This window comes from Aquarana catesbeiana, linkage group LG02, assembly GCF_042186555.1.
Source record: "Aquarana catesbeiana isolate 2022-GZ linkage group LG02, ASM4218655v1, whole genome shotgun sequence".
In the NCBI taxonomy this organism is placed as follows: domain Eukaryota; kingdom Metazoa; phylum Chordata; class Amphibia; order Anura; family Ranidae; genus Aquarana; species Aquarana catesbeiana.
The window spans coordinates 386273749-386291418 of NC_133325.1; the positions used below are offsets into that span (position 1 = coordinate 386273749).

General features: G+C 38.8%; 1 protein-coding gene across 2 annotated transcripts in view; it reads right to left on the bottom strand.

Annotated features, from left to right (window-relative positions):
• Positions 1 to 17670, bottom strand: part of TRIM37 (tripartite motif containing 37) — a 291747-nt gene that overhangs the window by 97576 nt on the left and 176501 nt on the right. For both annotated transcript variants that reach the window (XM_073615167.1, XM_073615166.1), the window contains exons 17-18: positions 12113 to 12204; positions 6914 to 7105 (exon numbers count right to left, since the gene is read on the bottom strand). In XM_073615167.1, the coding sequence (XP_073471268.1) occupies positions 6914 to 7105; positions 12113 to 12204 (284 nt within the window). The remainder of the gene's footprint in view (positions 1 to 6913; positions 7106 to 12112; positions 12205 to 17670) is intronic.

Here is a 17670-nt window from a genome sequence, read left to right on the forward strand (position 1 = left end):
GGAAGGGTTCTGGTCGTCCCAAACGTCTTCCATTTAAGGTTTATGGAGGCCACTGTGCTCTTAGGAACCTTAAGTGCAGCAGAATTTTTTTTGTAACCTTGGCCAGATCTGTGCCTTGCCACAATTCTGTCTCTGAGCTCTTCAGGCAGTTCCTTTGACCTCATGATTCTCATTTGCTCTGACATGCACTGTGAGCTGTAAGGTCTTATATAGACAGGTGTGTGGCTTTCCTAATCAAGTCCAATCAGTATAATCAAACACAGCTGGACTCAAATGAAGGTGTAGAACCACCTCAAGGATGATCAGAAGAAATGGACAGCACCTGAGTTAAATATATGAGTGTCATAGCAAAGGGTCTGAATACTAAGGACCATGTGATATTTCAGTTTTTCTTTTTTAATAAATCTGCAAAAATGTCAACAATTCTGTGTTTTTCTGTCAATATGGGGTGCTGTGTGTACATTAATGAGGAAAAAAAATGAACTTAAATGATTTTAGCAAATGGCTGCAATATAAAAAAGAATGAAAAATTTAAGGGGGTCTGAATACATTCTGTCCCCACTATCTATCTATCTATATATATACACATACATACACACACATATATACATACACACACATACATATACACACTTTGCAGACAAACTTGCTCCTGCAGCCTCTCTGACTCCTGGAGACCTCCTGTCTCTCTTGGGTGAAGTCATCTCCAACTGGGAGCCCTGAGGTCTTCCTAAATACAATGGAGTGTGTATATACAGTACAGGCGTTCCCCGGGTTACAAACAAGATATGGACTGTAGGTTTGTTCTTAAGTTGAATCTGTAAGTCGGAACAGGTACATTTTTTAAGTGTAGCTCCAGACAAAAAAACTATTTTTAAGCTTTTTGGATAGTATAGGGAAGGGTTCACACCCCTGTAACGTTTGTTTTGCTGTCTGTGCCCTTTGTTCAGAAGATTTCACCTCACTTTCTGTCCCAATGACAATTGGATTTTGAAAATTTTGGCTTGTTGTGGAAACAAGGATTGGTGATAAAGCTTCAATGGAGACACTTTTTCCCGTAATAACTCTTACAGAAGTGAATTTCCCTTCCTATGGGTAGATTTCCTCCCACTTCCTGCTGTCTCCCTCCGTTTGGAAGTAGGAGTTGTTTGTAAGTCAGATGTTTGTAACTACGGGACTGCCTGTATCTCACAAAAGTGAGTACAACCCCTCAGATTTTTGTAAATATTTTATTTATCTATTCATGTGACAACACTGAAGAAATGACACTTTGCTACAATGTAAAGTAGTGAGTGTACAGCTTGTATAACTGTGTAAGTTTGCTGTACCCTCAAAATAACTCAACACACAGCCATTAATGTCTAAACCTCTGGCAGCAAAAGTTGGTACACCCCTAAGTGAAAATGTCCAAATTGAGCCCAAAGTGTCAATTTTTGTGTAGCCACCATTATTTTCCAGCACTGCCTTACCCCTATTTGGCATGGAGTTTACCAGAGCTTTACAGATTGCCACTGGAGTCCTCTTCCACTCCTCCATGACAACATCACAAAGCTGGTGGATGTTAGAGACCTTGCACCTCCACCTTCCGTTTCAGGATGCCCCACAGATGCTCAATAGGGTTTAGGTCTGGACACATGCTTGGCCAGTCCATCACCTTTACCCTCAGCTTCTTTAGCAAGGCAGTGGTCATCTTGGAGATGTGTTTGGGGTCATTATGTTGGAATACTGCACTGCGGCCCAGTCTCCGAAGGGAGGGGATCATTGCTCTGCTTCAGTATGTCCTCAATGAACTGTAGCTCCCCAGTGCCGGCAGCACTCATGCAGCCCCAGACCATGACACTCCCACCACCACGCTTGACTGTAGGCAAGACACACTTGTCTTTGTAATCCTCACCTGGTTGCCGCCACACACACACTTGACACCATCTGAACCAAATAAGTTTATCTTGGTCTCATCAGACCACAGGGCATGGTTCCAGTAATCCATATCCTTAGTTTGCGTGTCTTCAAACTTTTTGCAGGCTTTCTTGTGCATAATCTTTAGAAGAGGCTTCTTCTGGGACGACAGCCATGCAGACCAATTTGATGCAGTGCGCGGCATATGGTCTGAGCACTGACAGGCTGACCCCACCCCTTCAACCTCTGCAGCAATGCTGGCAGCAATCCTAAGTCTACTTCCCAAAGACAACCTCTGGATATGATGCTGAGCACGTGCACTCAACTTCATTGGTCTACCATGGCGAGGCCTGTTCTGAGTGGAACCTGTCCTGTTAAACTGCTGTGTGGTCTTGGCCACAGTTCAGTTTCAGGGTCTTGGCAATCTTCTTATAGCCTAGGCTATCTTTATGTAGAGCAACATTTCTTCTTTTCAGTTCAGTTCTTTGCCACAAGGTGCCATGTTGAATTTCCAGTGACCAGTAAGTGAGAGTAAGAGTGATATTACCAAATTTAACACACCTGCTCCCCATTCACACCTGAGACCTTGTAACACTAAGGAGTCACATGACAGCAGGGAGGGAAAATGGCTAATTGGGCCCAATTTGGACATTTTCACTTATGGGTGTACTCACTTTTGTTGCGTTATTTTGAGGGGACAGCAAATTTACACTGTTAAACAAGCAGTAGACTCACTACTTTAGATTGTAGCAAAGTGCCATTTCTTCAGTGTTGTCAAATAAAAAGGGTGTACTCACTTTTGTAGGGCTTTTTGGCCCACTTTTATTAAAGAAAATCAAAGTTCCAGGAATGAAAACAAAAGTAGTTTCCCTCGCAGGGGGGTTTTCACCATCAGCTTTAAATAAAAGGATATTCAGCCTCCTGGCTTACACATTAAGCATTGCAAACAAAAATACCGAGCCACCTGGCTCTCTTTAGCAGCAGACACACCACTGCTCAGGCTCCCACATGGAGATCTCCTGAGTACTGTCAGCAACCTCAGACTCAGGTCTCTGGCTTTTACCTTATAGCCTGCACTCTCTGGATACTTCAGTGCACACCTGTACTCTCTGGCTTCTCCCTTGCAAGCCTGGACTCCTGGAGACCTCCTGTGTCTCTGGGTGGAGCCCAGAATCATGGTCCTGACTCTGCTATCAGGCCTACACACACCTGAACAATCAGTGTGCTGGTGAGTCCCAAAACCTGGACCCAGGACTGAGGATTTAATCCCACCCGGATCTCTAAGAAATCCCCAGGCTCCAGGTCCCAAAATGGACCTTACTAAATAATGAGGAAACTGAAAAGCCAGTTTCCTCTCAAACAAGCAAATACCCTGGAGCCCCTCAACTTGCCTGTTTGAGAATCCTGGACCAATACACTGGTGGGGTACCACCTTATCACAATATTATAATATATATATTATATATTTTTTTATTATTATTATTATTTTTTTGTCTGAGGGATTGCTGCACAAATTTTTTATTCAAAAATAGTAGAGCTTACATAATGTCCAAAATTTGCAAGGTAAGGTAACAGTTTCGGGCTAAAGCAATAAAGCCCTTCTTCAACCCAAATGCATAAATAACATGAAGATTCAAAGACCAGTATATATACTCATCATATCCTCTGGAACCAATTATTCAATAAAGCATTTACTAAGTAACCATAGTCATTTAAATTAGTATAACAATGCTGCGATAGGACCATCAGGTGCATTGAATTCCCTATATGTCACAAGGAAACTAATCAGCAGGGCACCAGTTATCCAGAGAAAAAAAAATTAAAAATTAAAAAATAGACAAAGAAAAAGAAAAAAAAAAAAAAAGGGGATTTATAATCATTTATTCACTAAAAAAATTCATATTACATTTTAAATACTGGACCAGCCCCATTATTAATGACTATGGTTACTTAGTAAATGCTTTACTGAATAATTGGTTCCAGAGGATATGATGAGAGTATGTATACTTGTCTTTGAATCTTCATGTTATTTATGCATTTGGTTTGAAGGAGGACATTATCGCTTTAGCCCGAAACTGTTACCTTACTTTGCATATTATGGACATTATGTTAGTACTACTATTTTTGAATAAATATTCCTCAGATTTTTCCTTTATATATGGCCTGTGGGATTGCTATGCACTTGTTTATTTTTACCCTAGTCCACCTCACCCTCTTCAGTATATGATATATATCGGTATCCGAATATTTTATTTATATATATATATATATATATATATATATATATATATATATATATATATATATATATATATATATATATATATATATACACATACATACACACACATATACATATACACACATACACACACATATACACAGACACACAGACACACACACACACACTTTTCAGACAAACTTGCTCCTGCAGCCTCTCTGACTCCTGGAGACCTCCTGTCTCTCTTGGGTGAAGTCATCTCCAACTGGGAGCCCTGAGGTATTCCTAAACCTCCATTATAGGGGCTGTGTGCACCTGAGCACACACACTGCTGGTCCTCCGTAAAACCAGGACACTGGGTTGGAGACACACACATGGAGACACACACATATATAACACGGACACTTGTACGCATACATACATATACAATCACATACCAGAGCTGCTAGTGTCATTGTCTGGTTTACAAATGTATTGCATTGTGTGCAAATTGCACATCACATAGCTAGCATGTCTACCACAACATCCTGGTATTATTGGTCAGGGTACAAGGCCACGCACAGCAACCTTGGACTATGTGATAGCGGTGGCCAATTACGGCTATCAGTATTTCAATGGCTGCAGGAATGCAGCCAGAGAGAGTGAGACAATACAAAGCTCACTAACTCATAAAAGCATAATTGGCCAATTATTAAAAATACACGCAACCATTGCAGGGAAGTTGTATAAAAAACCTCCTCTCCCAAAAGAAAAAGGGGGAGGAAAAACAAAAATATTTGAGCACACATATATTTGAATGTATGTGCCCCAATGGGGGTACAATGTGTCAGCAAAATCAATTATGTACAAGTGCCTCCTCCAATTATAAGATAATTTATAACTCCTGGCTGAATGTTGCAGAAAATTTCCCTTTTACCTACTGACATGAAAATCTTTGCCAGGGTTGCTGGGAGACTTAGTACAGTTATTTCCACTTTGGTATATAATGACCAAACAAGATTTATGTCAGGAAAGGGCACGGACATAAATATCCGGAGGTTGTTCACCAACATCTGTCGCAGCCTCCAGGGGTGGCTCAGGAGTTGTGCCGTCTCTGGATGTCGAGAAGGCATTTGATACCATTAAGTGGGAGGTACCTGCGGAAGGTCTTACACAGATTCGGTTTTGGCCCAATCTTTGTTATGTGGATTCATAGTCTATACAGTATAGGTCACACTCAGCAAGTGTTTGTACCAATAGTAACCTCTCTTTCCCCCTTTGTTCTCCATCAGGGGACCCAGCAGGGCTGCCCTCTTTCGCCAGTTTTTTTCCCCCCTGGGATTGGAGCCCTTTGCCTATTTGATCAGATTATCTGAGTTGATCCAGGGCTGCTGGTGGGTGACTGTAAAGAGAGATTATCTATGTATGCCAATGAGGCCCTGTTGTACCTTGGAGATTGTACATCGTCCTTACGGGCAGCACTGGATCTTCTAGAGGTTTTCTGCACTTACTCTGGGATCTGGTTTAATTGGGACAAATCACTGCTCTTCCCTCTCTCACCCCTAGCACCTCCCCTTCGATCACTTTTTTCCCCAATAAAAACAGCATCTAAATTTAAGTATGTCGGGGTGGAGATACAACAGGATCTAATTTTCTATGTCACCGGCAACCTTCTCCCTATCCTGAGTAGGTGCTCTTCCTGGTCTACACTGCCCCTAAGCACAATAGGACAGGTTAGTTTACTTAAAATTAATTTTTCTACCTAAATTCCTTGATTTTTTTTTGTTCAGGCAAACTCAGGTGCCTATCCTGAAATACTTTTTCATTAGATTGGATAGCATATTTGTCCTGTTGACAGTTATCATTGAGAGGGAAATAAAAAGAAAGCCCCACATTTTGAGTTGACACCAATACAGGAATAGGAGAACTCTTCCAATGAGGACACTAGTTCTGGCGGCAACCAGGGATTCCCTCCTCTTACTTCCAGTTTTAGTTTTGGGATAGGAAGTGAAGGAAAATCTCCTCAATGGAACACAGGTGGAAAAACAAAACTGACAGGGGTTTTAATCCATCCTTATCCAATCTTAAATAATAAAAAAAAAAATCCTTGATCAAGTTTTAGTAAAATTACCACCACAGTATTTTCAATAAATGTAGGTTTTGAGTCATTACAGAAGTGTTTACAGTAATTTTGTTTATGGACTATACATTTATAAATGGTTTGCCGATTTATATAATGGTTTTAATATTAAAATTTCAAGAATCCAATTACCTTTCCTCCCATACATGTTGAAATAAAATATCAGCCACACAAAAAGAGTGCATTGTTTTTAAATCAGAAGATTTGACCTTCCCTCACCCTCCCTAATTTCTTCCCCCCTTCTCTTACTTTCTCTCTTTTTCTTTGTCTCTGTTCTTTTCGTATATTAGATAATAAAGTACACGACAGGATTTGGTACTCTCGGAAAGTTTGATTGCAACAGAAATGTACAAATGGCTTGTCACAAGGCGAGTTAGCACATGGATACGTGACCTATAGGTTTATCGATATTACAAGATTGTATGTCATGTATGTACTTATGTTTAAAAACGACCTGTACCATCCATCTTGTCTTCAATAAAAACTTATTAAACAAATACATCAGAATATTTGCACTGTGAGAAGAAGTATAGCACAACCATTGTGTAGCACTGTAACACCAACACACATTAACATTATGAAAAACACGCTGACCTCTTACGCTTGTAATGAAACATTTCTCAAAAGACAATATATCTCCTTTTAACTGAATAAAAAAATAAATACAATGCAAGTACCTGAGGACTGAAAAAGTGATGCAGGAGGTCTAGGTTGTAAGCTCCAAAGATTCTCCACACTATTTCTGTCTTTGAGGTCAAGTAAATGAATAAGAATAAGAGGGTCTAGGTCCAATAAACTACTGCTGCTGGAAGCACTTATGTTCCCAGATCGCCTGCAGTTTCTGCTGCCACCATATGTATGATTACTTGCTAAAAAGAGAAAATAGAACTTGTTTAAAGGCTAAGCACATCTATAGGAAGAAAAAAATGCATTTATTATTTTTTTGCAAAAGAGCCTGCAAAGCCTTGCAACCACAATACATCAATGAATTGCAGGTGCAGTGCACAGGTTCCTGCTGAGTCTCCCCCAGTTCCTTGTCCATACCAGGTAACAGACTGTCATTTACAGAGCTGGAGGAAGTATCAGTTGGATTACAAGTGCAGCGATCACCGCACATGCATTCCTTTAATCACTACAAGTCCATCTGCTGCGGTGGCAGATGGGATCTGGAGGTTAATTCATTCACAGATCACATGGAGCCCCGAACAGCTGCACAAAATTTAAAATTGACAGCTGTCGTCAGGGAGAGGTACTCTAGTTTAGGGTGGGGGCAGGTTTTTTGGAACCATGTTACATCATGAATATGGCTGTAACATGGTCCAAAAAAAAAGGTGGCATTAGCCTTTAAGTGAAAAGACTCAAAAAAACTACACCAGTTAAATGTATAGTGAAGGAAGAGAACGCAAATAGCACCTGATTTAAGTCTAAAAGAAACAGCCCAAAAATCTAGCGAGTACAAAAATTGCACCACTAGACATATAGGAGCTGGCACTGCAGTCTTTCAAAATGGCTTTACATTTTTCAGTCTCAGGGACAATCATTCTGATCCTGGCTTTCTTCAAAATGTATGCAGTACAGAAATTTAAACTCTTGGCTGGCCTCATTCATGTGCTAGATCAATGAATCAAAAGGCAACGAAGCCAGGATCTAGATGATGGTCCTGGAGCCTGCATCTTTTACATGGTCAGAGTTGGATGCAATGGAAACAGCCTCCTCACAGGGTGAGTCCATGATGCCCTGCACTCATAGTACATCCCGAGTCTGTCATCTCTGAAGACTGAGGGCACATTTTGGTAAAAGGGAATTACTGTGGGGGAAATACTGGAGAGGAGTAGGTCCTGGAGCAGCTTAAAATATATTAGCCCAGAGCTGGAATTTAATACTTTTAACGGTCACAGATATTCCCATATCTTGGAAAATGTCAGTACATGCAATGATGTCAAATACTGCTGAAGTCCGAATGAAAATTCACAGGAGAACGTACTGTGTAATTTTCTAAGCCAGTTACAGGTCTACACCATTTGATCACCTCTGCGGGGTTTTTTTTGCGCTATACACAAAAAAAACCCAAAAAAGTGACAACTTTGAAAAAAAAAAAAAACACAATATTTTTTTACTTTTTGCTATAATAAATATCCCCAAATATTTTTTTCAAAAACAAACTTCTTCATCAGTTTAGGCCAATATATATTCTTGTACATATTTTTGGTAAAATAAAAAAAAAAAAAAAAAAAAAAAAACAAAAAAAATCGCAATAAGTGTATATTGATTAGTTTGTGCAAAAGTTATAGGGTCTACAAACTATGGGAAAGAATAAATAATGATATTTGAAGCGCTTCACAATGTGCATGAAAATGAATATATAAGAATAAATATAAATAGTCAAATAAATCCAGCGGTGAGTAAAAATTCCTATAAAATCCAGCAATCAAAATAGTGTAAAATTATTAAAAATTAGTGACACCAAATGTGTAAAAAATTCACATAAAAAATAAATATATAGGGATGTATTCAGAAGGTTCAATTATACAGGTGTAGAATCCTGATTGGTATAGAGCTTTTGATCACTAGCAAAGCTGTTTAAAAACACTTGCTTAATTAAGGTGCTCATTGATAGTACCAATGTGTTTTTTGCTTCTATTCACAACCAATGTGGGAATCATAAACAGGCAGATAAGAGAAAAAAACCAATCATTGTGCAATAGTTAGGATACCAAGGTACACAGGCAAACTTCAATCCACTCACGTGTGCCTTATAATGATAAGGCATATGCAGGTTTTACTATAGCAGTCAGCCGCCTTAGACAGGAGCAGATTCAGTGCAGTACACTGTGTGAAACTGCTGATCTGCACAGAGCTTCCTTGGCTCCTCCCACGCGTTACATCACAGTCACGTGACTTTTTCAAGGATAATACAAGCTCTGACGGACTCAGCTTTATAGCACAACAGCAGAGTGGTTGCCATGGTTACAGCATGAGTTTATCATCATTCTGCTTCCTGCATATACTTTAATCCTGTTAAAACCTACTTTTATTAGACATGTAATTCATATGAATATCGTTGGTTTATCAAAACCACGATTCCATGTGTAAAAAACGCAGTGTGTAAAAAGTAAAAAATATATATATTGATATCTCTAATCACGTTTACTTTTTCAACTCCCTCCAGTGGTCACAATTGGTATAACATCTCACAGAGGAAACAAATGGCAAAGCGTTGTCTCTAATGGTTTTGATAATTGACCAGTGCCCCATGATATCACAAAAATGGGGTATCCACATGCTCTGCTCATAAATGTATGGAAAATGAAGCGATTTTTCAGATTTATATATATATTTTTATGGTATATATTTTAATTTTATATTTTTTATATTTTATTATTTTTTATTTTTTCATTTATTTTTTGGTCCAATATTCTCATTATTTGTCTAATACTAGTTTTTTCTGAGTGGCAATATTTGGTTCAGTTCTAGCATATAAATACTGGTCATCATCCATGTTTGCAATATTCTATCATGGAATTTTTAGATTTTAATTTTACATTTTAATATTATTTCCCTATTTCTTATATCATATCTTATTTTAATTTTATATATGTATATTTTATATATATATATATCATGTCATCTTGTTTACTTCGTTTTCCATACATTTATGAGCAGAGCATGTGGATACCCCATTTTTGTGATATCATGGGGCACTGGTCAATTATCAAAACCATTAGAGACAACGCTTTGCCATTTGTTTCCTCTGTGAGATGTTCTACCAATTGTGACCACTGGAGGGAGTTGAAAAAGTAAACGTGATTAGAGATATCAATATATATATTTTTTACTTTTTACACACTGCGTTTTTTACACATGGAATCGTGGTTTTGATAAACCAACGATATTCATATGAATTACATGTCTAATAAAAGTAGGTTTTAACAGGATTAAAGTATATGCAGGAAGCAGAATGATGATAAACTCATGCTGTAACCATGGCAACCACTCTGCTGTTGTGCTATAAAGCTGAGTCCGTCAGAGCTTGTATTATCCTTGAAAAAGTCACGTGACTGTGATGTAACGCGTGGGAGGAGCCAAGGAAGCTCTGTGCAGATCAGCAGTTTCACACAGTGTACTGCACTGAATCTGCTCCTGTCTAAGGCGGCTGACTGCTATAGTAAAACCTGCATATGCCTTATCATTATAAGGCACACGTGAGTGGATTGAAGTTTGCCTGTGTACCTTGGTATCCTAACTATTGCACAATGATTGTTTTTTTTCTCTTATCTGCCTGTTTATGATTCCCACATTGGTTGTGAATAGAAGCAAAAAACACATTGGTACTATCAATGAGCACCTTAATTAAGCAAGTGTTTTTAAACAGCTTTGCTAGTGATCAAAAGCTCTATACCAATCAGGATTCTACACCTGTATAATTGAACCTTCTGAATACATCCCTATATATTTATTTTTTATGTGAATTTTTTACACATTTGGTGTCACTAATTTTTAATAATTTTACACTATTTTGATTGCTGGATTTTATAGGAATTTTTACTCACCGCTGGATTTATTTGACTATTTATATTTATTCTTATATATTCATTTTCATGCACATTGTGAAGCGCTTCAAATATCATTATTTATTCTTTTTAAGTGACTCTGAAAACACTCTCTTTTGATAGCAGCCTCACTTGGTTTTATGTGTAATTATCAGCTATTTAGCATCACAGCGCTTTGTGTTTTATATATATTTTTTCCAAACTATGGGAAAGATTTATGGCATTTATATATACTAGTAATGGCGGTGATCTGCAATTTGTAGCGGTATTGCGACATTGCAGCGGACAGATTGGATACTTTTGACACATTTTTGGGACCACTGACATTTATATAGCGCTATAAAAAGGCACTGATTACTGTGTAAATGACTCTGGTAGGGAAGGGGTTAACAACTAAGGGGCGATCAAGGAGTTAAATGTGTGTTTCCTCACTGTGTTCTAACTGTATGGGGATAGGACTGAGTAGGAGAGGAGACATTTCGCTGTTCCTAATTACTAGGAACAAACGTCATGTTTCCTCTCCTCTGACAGCACAGGGATTTGTGTGTTTACAAATCCCCGTGCTGGCGCTCGTGCACGCTATCGGTCGCGGCCGGCGTCGATCGCAACCGTCAGCCACGCGCATCAGGTCGCACACGCGCCCTCTGGCGGCTCTTAAAGGAAACTCCATATATATATATATATATATATATATATATATATATATATATATATATGGTTTCGTGCAGCAGTGCCATTGTGCCGCAGTAAATGTTCGCGAGCCAGTCAGGAACTGGTTAATAGGGTTGACCGGTTTTGTTTACAGCACACTCAATAATAAAAAAATGTTTTCTTAGCTCTGATCCATAGCTAAAGTATTTTAGAATATTCAAGCTTGTCACATGTAAAATACTTGTATTAGTAAGATTTAAGAATATGTGTATGGAGAATAAATTGCTTTTACACAAACGGAAAACATTAAGTTTTAGAGTTTACAAGTAAAGAAAAAGCATGGAATTGGGTGCCTACTGATTAAAGTTTTAATACAGCAAACACTCAGAAAAGAGGTAGACATGTCCTAAGGTCCTATTTTTAGTTAGCTAACTATACAATGAGGAAAAACACAAACACAAAGCCCTGTAGAAGCTAGTGTGCAGAAGTGGCAACTCTGTGTGGATCCAATTGATCAGTACTGTACTCTCAGGTGATGAAAAGGCACACGCTGGTGCTTTTAAAAAGCTGAAATTGGAACAGGTCTGTAGTGTGCTGTAATGTGCGTTGGCAGAGGGACTCCTCTTGCTTGCGAAGATTTTTTTTATAACATTGCTTGTTTATTTCAAATCGTACCTGAGGCTCCAGCTGCGCCAGCTACATCTTCCATCAATTCTCCTTCTTCTAAATCCATGTTACTGCCATACTCCACATCATTTTCCCCAGACCTAACCGTGAACAGACACAAAGTAAACAGGAGACGGATAAAATTGTTTCTCTAAACGTGACCCTTTGCTTAGGCCATGGACAATTAAAGAGTGGAACTAAACCCTCCAATCCGTTACAGCCAAGGAAGCTGCCATCTTAGCCTCTGTTTGATCTGCAGTTGCCATGGTGCTGCACATGATGGCTTGACAGCACAAGTAATCGTGACAGTTATCAAACACGGCATGCCTTGAATGTAACGGATTCGGGAATCAGTTAGATTGATGGGTTTAGTTTCGATTTAAGTATTTACATAATCTTAATAAGGCATAAAGAAACTTCAAAACAATCTTATTGACAGTTTGATCTGTGGGTACTGTGAAGTATTGTATCCATAAATCGGCAGAATCATTGAAACCATTCAAGTTCTTCTCTCAGCAGGTCAGCCTCCCTGCTACCCACTTTTAGCAGCAACTCAGCAGCCTTTCAGAAAGGCTTCTAATCTTTCATGTAAACATGAAGGAGCTCTAGGAGGAAAAGCAGTACTTACAGGTGGCAAGTTATAGACAGTTAAAGTCAGGATCATTGGATACTCTACAATAGGCAGCACTGTCCAGACTGCATGCCACTCCTATCCAGGCCATGGCATATAGCACTCAGAGGTGCATGTACTCTTTTCTTTTCACATGTCTTGAAGATTGCTTATGCTTCTGTCCCCCCATACAAGGCTGGCCCTGAACAGTGGACTATCCTCCCCCCCCCCGATCTTTTATCTAAACAAACTGAAACCACACAGAGTCACTGAATTAAGGACCTCAAAAATACATATTTTTGACATTCAGAGTTGGCTCTCTGAAAAAGCTGGGTAGAAGATCCCTGTGCTAGTAAGGGATGTTGGACCGTTTAAGGAAAGGTAATTATTGGGACTTTATTTCTGCTTTAACAAGTGGGTGATTGGACACTAGGACACAGGGCAGTCCCTACAAACCATACACTTGTCTGTTAACATGAAAACTGTCTCCTACCCACCTGTGGTGTAAAGGAAGGACTGTGAAGGGTGGGTGTTGCAAATGGAAGGTAGGGCTCTGGTGGCACAAACATGAGAGTCGGACCTCTTCTGAGAGAAAATTTTATTGACTGCACCTCTGTGCATTTTAATTCAATACCCCTGCTTTACAAGATATATAACCAGACACAGGCAACTTTAGGTGCTTACTTTAATACCTGCTGCTTGTTTGCCCTTTAAAAAATTGACTGTATTAAAACAAAACTAAAACCACCCATTTAAGTTTCCCAAAACAGATACATTCAGGACATGCCTTCAATGATAACAGTTACAATTACTAGTGTACTTATGTTAGCACTCAACCAAACTGCCAAGCCATCAAATGGCTGGTCTTCTAGCTGATCACATGTGCAGCACCATGGCAAATGCAATTCAAACAGAGGCCAAGATGACAGCTTATTTTGGCCATAAATGATATGAGTATTTAGTTCCGCTTTAAGGACTAGAAAAGGTTCATTTTGTGAAGTGAATATTTAGCTAGGCGAATAAAAGGAATTTGCATTGACTTCAGTCATCCAATCACACGCAAGATGAATCTGATAATTAGCTAGCTATAAAATGTGTCAAATGAGGGCTTTTTTTTTTTTTGTTAGGAAACTGCAAATGGATGATTTTCCTCCTGAGCTCCAAAGAAAAAAACAAAAAAAAAAACTTAAGAGTTGTGTTTCTTATGAAAGGTGTACTATATGTATTAATCTACTGCCAAAGGAAAGCAACACAATTTTTCCTTTTACCATCTCAGTTCAACATAGGGAAACTAATGGGAGATATTTGTTTGCTATGAATAATATTGGTTCTACATTCAGACAGTGTAAAACATAAGGGCAAAAGCTCTGATATATGCCGTTGACTCACCCCAAAAATTGTGCTGATCATTGCCCTGTGTTTCGGAGGAGGAGGGGGTTTTCCTCAAGTTTCCAAACTGCTAAACTAAGGGCCCTGTCCTTTCAAACACCACCTTTGGTTGTGAGCAGCCTTTTTTTTGTATAAAAAAAAAAAAGAATGTTCTTTCCAGCATTCCACAGATTTGCTTACCAATGCAAAAGCCTGCCATGTTTCCTGTGCAAAACAGTAATTATAGATTGCCAACTCATGGTAAAGACACAAGGCAATTCATCAACCATTTTAGACCAGAATATGAACTTATAATAGGAGTGTAATTAAATTTAATTACAAAAATGCATCACAGCGACTACTGTCTTTTTTCTTAAATGTTCACGAGAACACTATTACAATTTTCATAAGAAAGGTTACAAGGTTACTTTAAAACGCTTGTCAGAACTATTATGAAGAAATAGACGTTCCATACAATCGACTGAGCGATCACCTCATTATGAATAACCTTCTTGATTCCCCTTCGTCTGGATTTCGCCCACAGCACTCCACAGAGACTACTTACTAACCGCCAAAACCAAAGGTCATTATTCCATACTCTTACTCTTGGACCTTTCTGCTGCCTTTAATACAGTTGACCACCCCCTCCTCCTCAAAAAACTCAATTTGCTTGGTCTTGGCTGCACTCTAAGTTGGTTCGAATCTTACCTATCTCATCGCACCTTCAGTGTCACTTACAACTCCACTTCCTCTTCTCCAACTCCTCTTACCGTAGGGGTCCCCCAAAGTTCTGTCCTTGGACCTCTACTATTCTCGATCTACACATCCTCCCTGGGTCAGCTGATAGCCTCCCATGGCTTTCACTACCATTTATATGCTGATGACACCCAAATCTATCTCTTTGCCCCTCAGCTCACCCCATCAATCTCCTCACGCATCACTGATCTACTAACAGACATACCAGCCTGGATGTCAAACCACTTCCTCAAACTGAATTTGAAACTGAGCTCTTAATATTTCCTCCCCCACGTGCCCCTTCCCCTGACTTCTCTGTCAAGATTAATGGCACATCTATCAGTCCATCCCCACCAGGGTGCTAGGGGTAACCTTAGACTCTGAACTGTCCTTTCAGGCCCACATACAATCCCTATCCAAATCATGCCACCTTAGCCTCCACAACATTTCCAGAATACCCCCTTTTTTAACGAATGACAGCACCAAGCTTCTAATTCACTCCCTGGTCATCTCTCGCCTCGATTACTGCAACTCCCTCCTCATTGGATTACCTTTACATAGACTATCCCCCCTTCAGTCCATAATGAATGCCGCTGCAAGACTAATCCACCTTACCAACCATTCAGTGTCCTCAACCCCCTCTCTGCCAATCCCTCCTCTGGCTTCCACTCACCCAACGAATAAAATTCAAAGTACTAACAATAATTTGCAAAGCCATCCATAACTCTGCCCCCAGCTACATCACTAACCTAGTCCCAAGTACCAACCAAGACGTTCTCGTCGGTCATCCCAAGACCTCCTACTCCCTAGCTCCCTTGTCACCTCCTCCCATACTCGCCTCCAGGATTTCTCCAGAGCTTCTCCCATCCTTTGGAACTCCCTACCCCAATCTGTCCGACTGTCCCCTAATCTATCCATCTTTAGGCTTTCCCTGAAAACCCTTCTCTTCAAAGAAACCTATCCTGCTTCTAACTAACACCGTTTTACTTCCTCCATCAGCTCATCCCCCCCACAGCTATTACCTTTTGTATCAATTGACCCTTCCTTTTTAGATTGTAAGCTCTAACGAGCAGGGCCCTCTGATACCTCTTGTACCAAATTGTAATGTAACTGTAATGTCTGCCCTCATGTTGTAAAGTGCTGCACAAACTGTTGGCGCTATATAAAACCTGTATAATAATAATACATTTCATATGGAGGTTTGAGTACTGTCCGTGATACTTTTTTTATTTGCACGAACATTTTTTACGGACGAGCTTTCGGGGTGTGTCCCCTTCTTCATATGGAGGTTTAAAACTGAATAAGCCCCAGAAGAAAAACAAAAAAAAAAAAAAGAAAGAAAAAAGAAGGTTAAATTCAGGACACAAGTCGTCAAACAGAACATCCTGTGTTCTTATCATCCTGTTGAAGGTTTTCAAAGGAGCTGTTTGCAGGACTGGGCATATAAAAGCCAAGGATAAATACATTTTATGGTTTCTAAGCAGAATTTGAGGACCCTTGCACCAGTAATAAAATCCTAATAAACAGTATACATCAACTGACTTTCCAAGGCCCTATGAATATCCAGGTAGGCTTATGGACAGAAAGGATAAACAAGGCTAGTTATCCAATGACCAAGACATTATCTTTATCTTTCTCAGAGCTGAGACAAACACAGAAAAAAAATAGAAAGAACTGTTTTTTTTTTTTCCCTCTTGTGACCATTTCATACAGCTCAGACATTGTTTTAAAATATCTGGAAATTGTGACATAAATATTAATGTACAACCTCCATGGTACATAAGAAGCAAAAAGGGAACGATGGAATTTTTGTTTATGTGTTTAGGATAATATTCTACTGAGAATCGCACCATATCTGCATATGTCTAAAAGTGTATGAATATAAGACAGACTATACCTCATATATTAAATCCCACGAAATAGATCAAGTCATGATTGTATTTGTCTGCTGGCATAATAATAGGTAATGTGTATTAATGTGATTAGAAATATCCCATATGTAGAAATGGTTTAAATATACAAATTATTGTGTTTGTGTGTATATATATATATATATATATATATATATATATATATATATATATATATATATATATATATATATAATCTGAATATTTATATAGGTGAAACATCTATTCCTAATCAATATATGTTGCTGCATTAGTTAAGTATACTCTTCTGACAGCAGTACCAGATGTCCTAACATTACATATTAGAGCTGCACGATTCTGGATAAAACGAGAATCACTATTTTTTGGCTTAGAATAAAGATTACGATTCTCGGCAGAACATCTTTCACATTATACAAAAAAAAAAATGGACTAACTTTACTGTTTAACAGAAAGAGCAATCAGTGCAAATACACAATAAATTAGTAAGAACAATTGTTTGGCAGCTGAACACTTATAAGGTAATCACAACACCTAAAAGGTAAATCAAAGATAACAAGAAGTGCAGCGCAAAAAATGCAATCAAATTCTAGAAATCAGATAAATAATAAAAGTCCAGATATTCAGTGAGTTTAACTATAAATCCTAGACAGCAGCAGCAGAGACCAGCCACGTGTGGGAACAGACTGTGTAGTTTTTTTTTTTTTTCCGGATACTTAATTATATAGATATCTATGGTTATTGTGTCTACGGGAAGAAAATCGGTCCTTTTGTTTCATTCGCATTGTATCAAAACCCATTAGGTAAGTATTGTGAATAATTTTGTATTTTATGTAAGACTTTCTTATTTTATGTAAGTCATCCTTAACCACTTTAAGAACGGGCCTCTTTCTGAGATTTGGTGTTTACAAGTTACTTAGAACCCCCAAACATTATACATTTTTTTCTAACACCCTAGAGCAGGG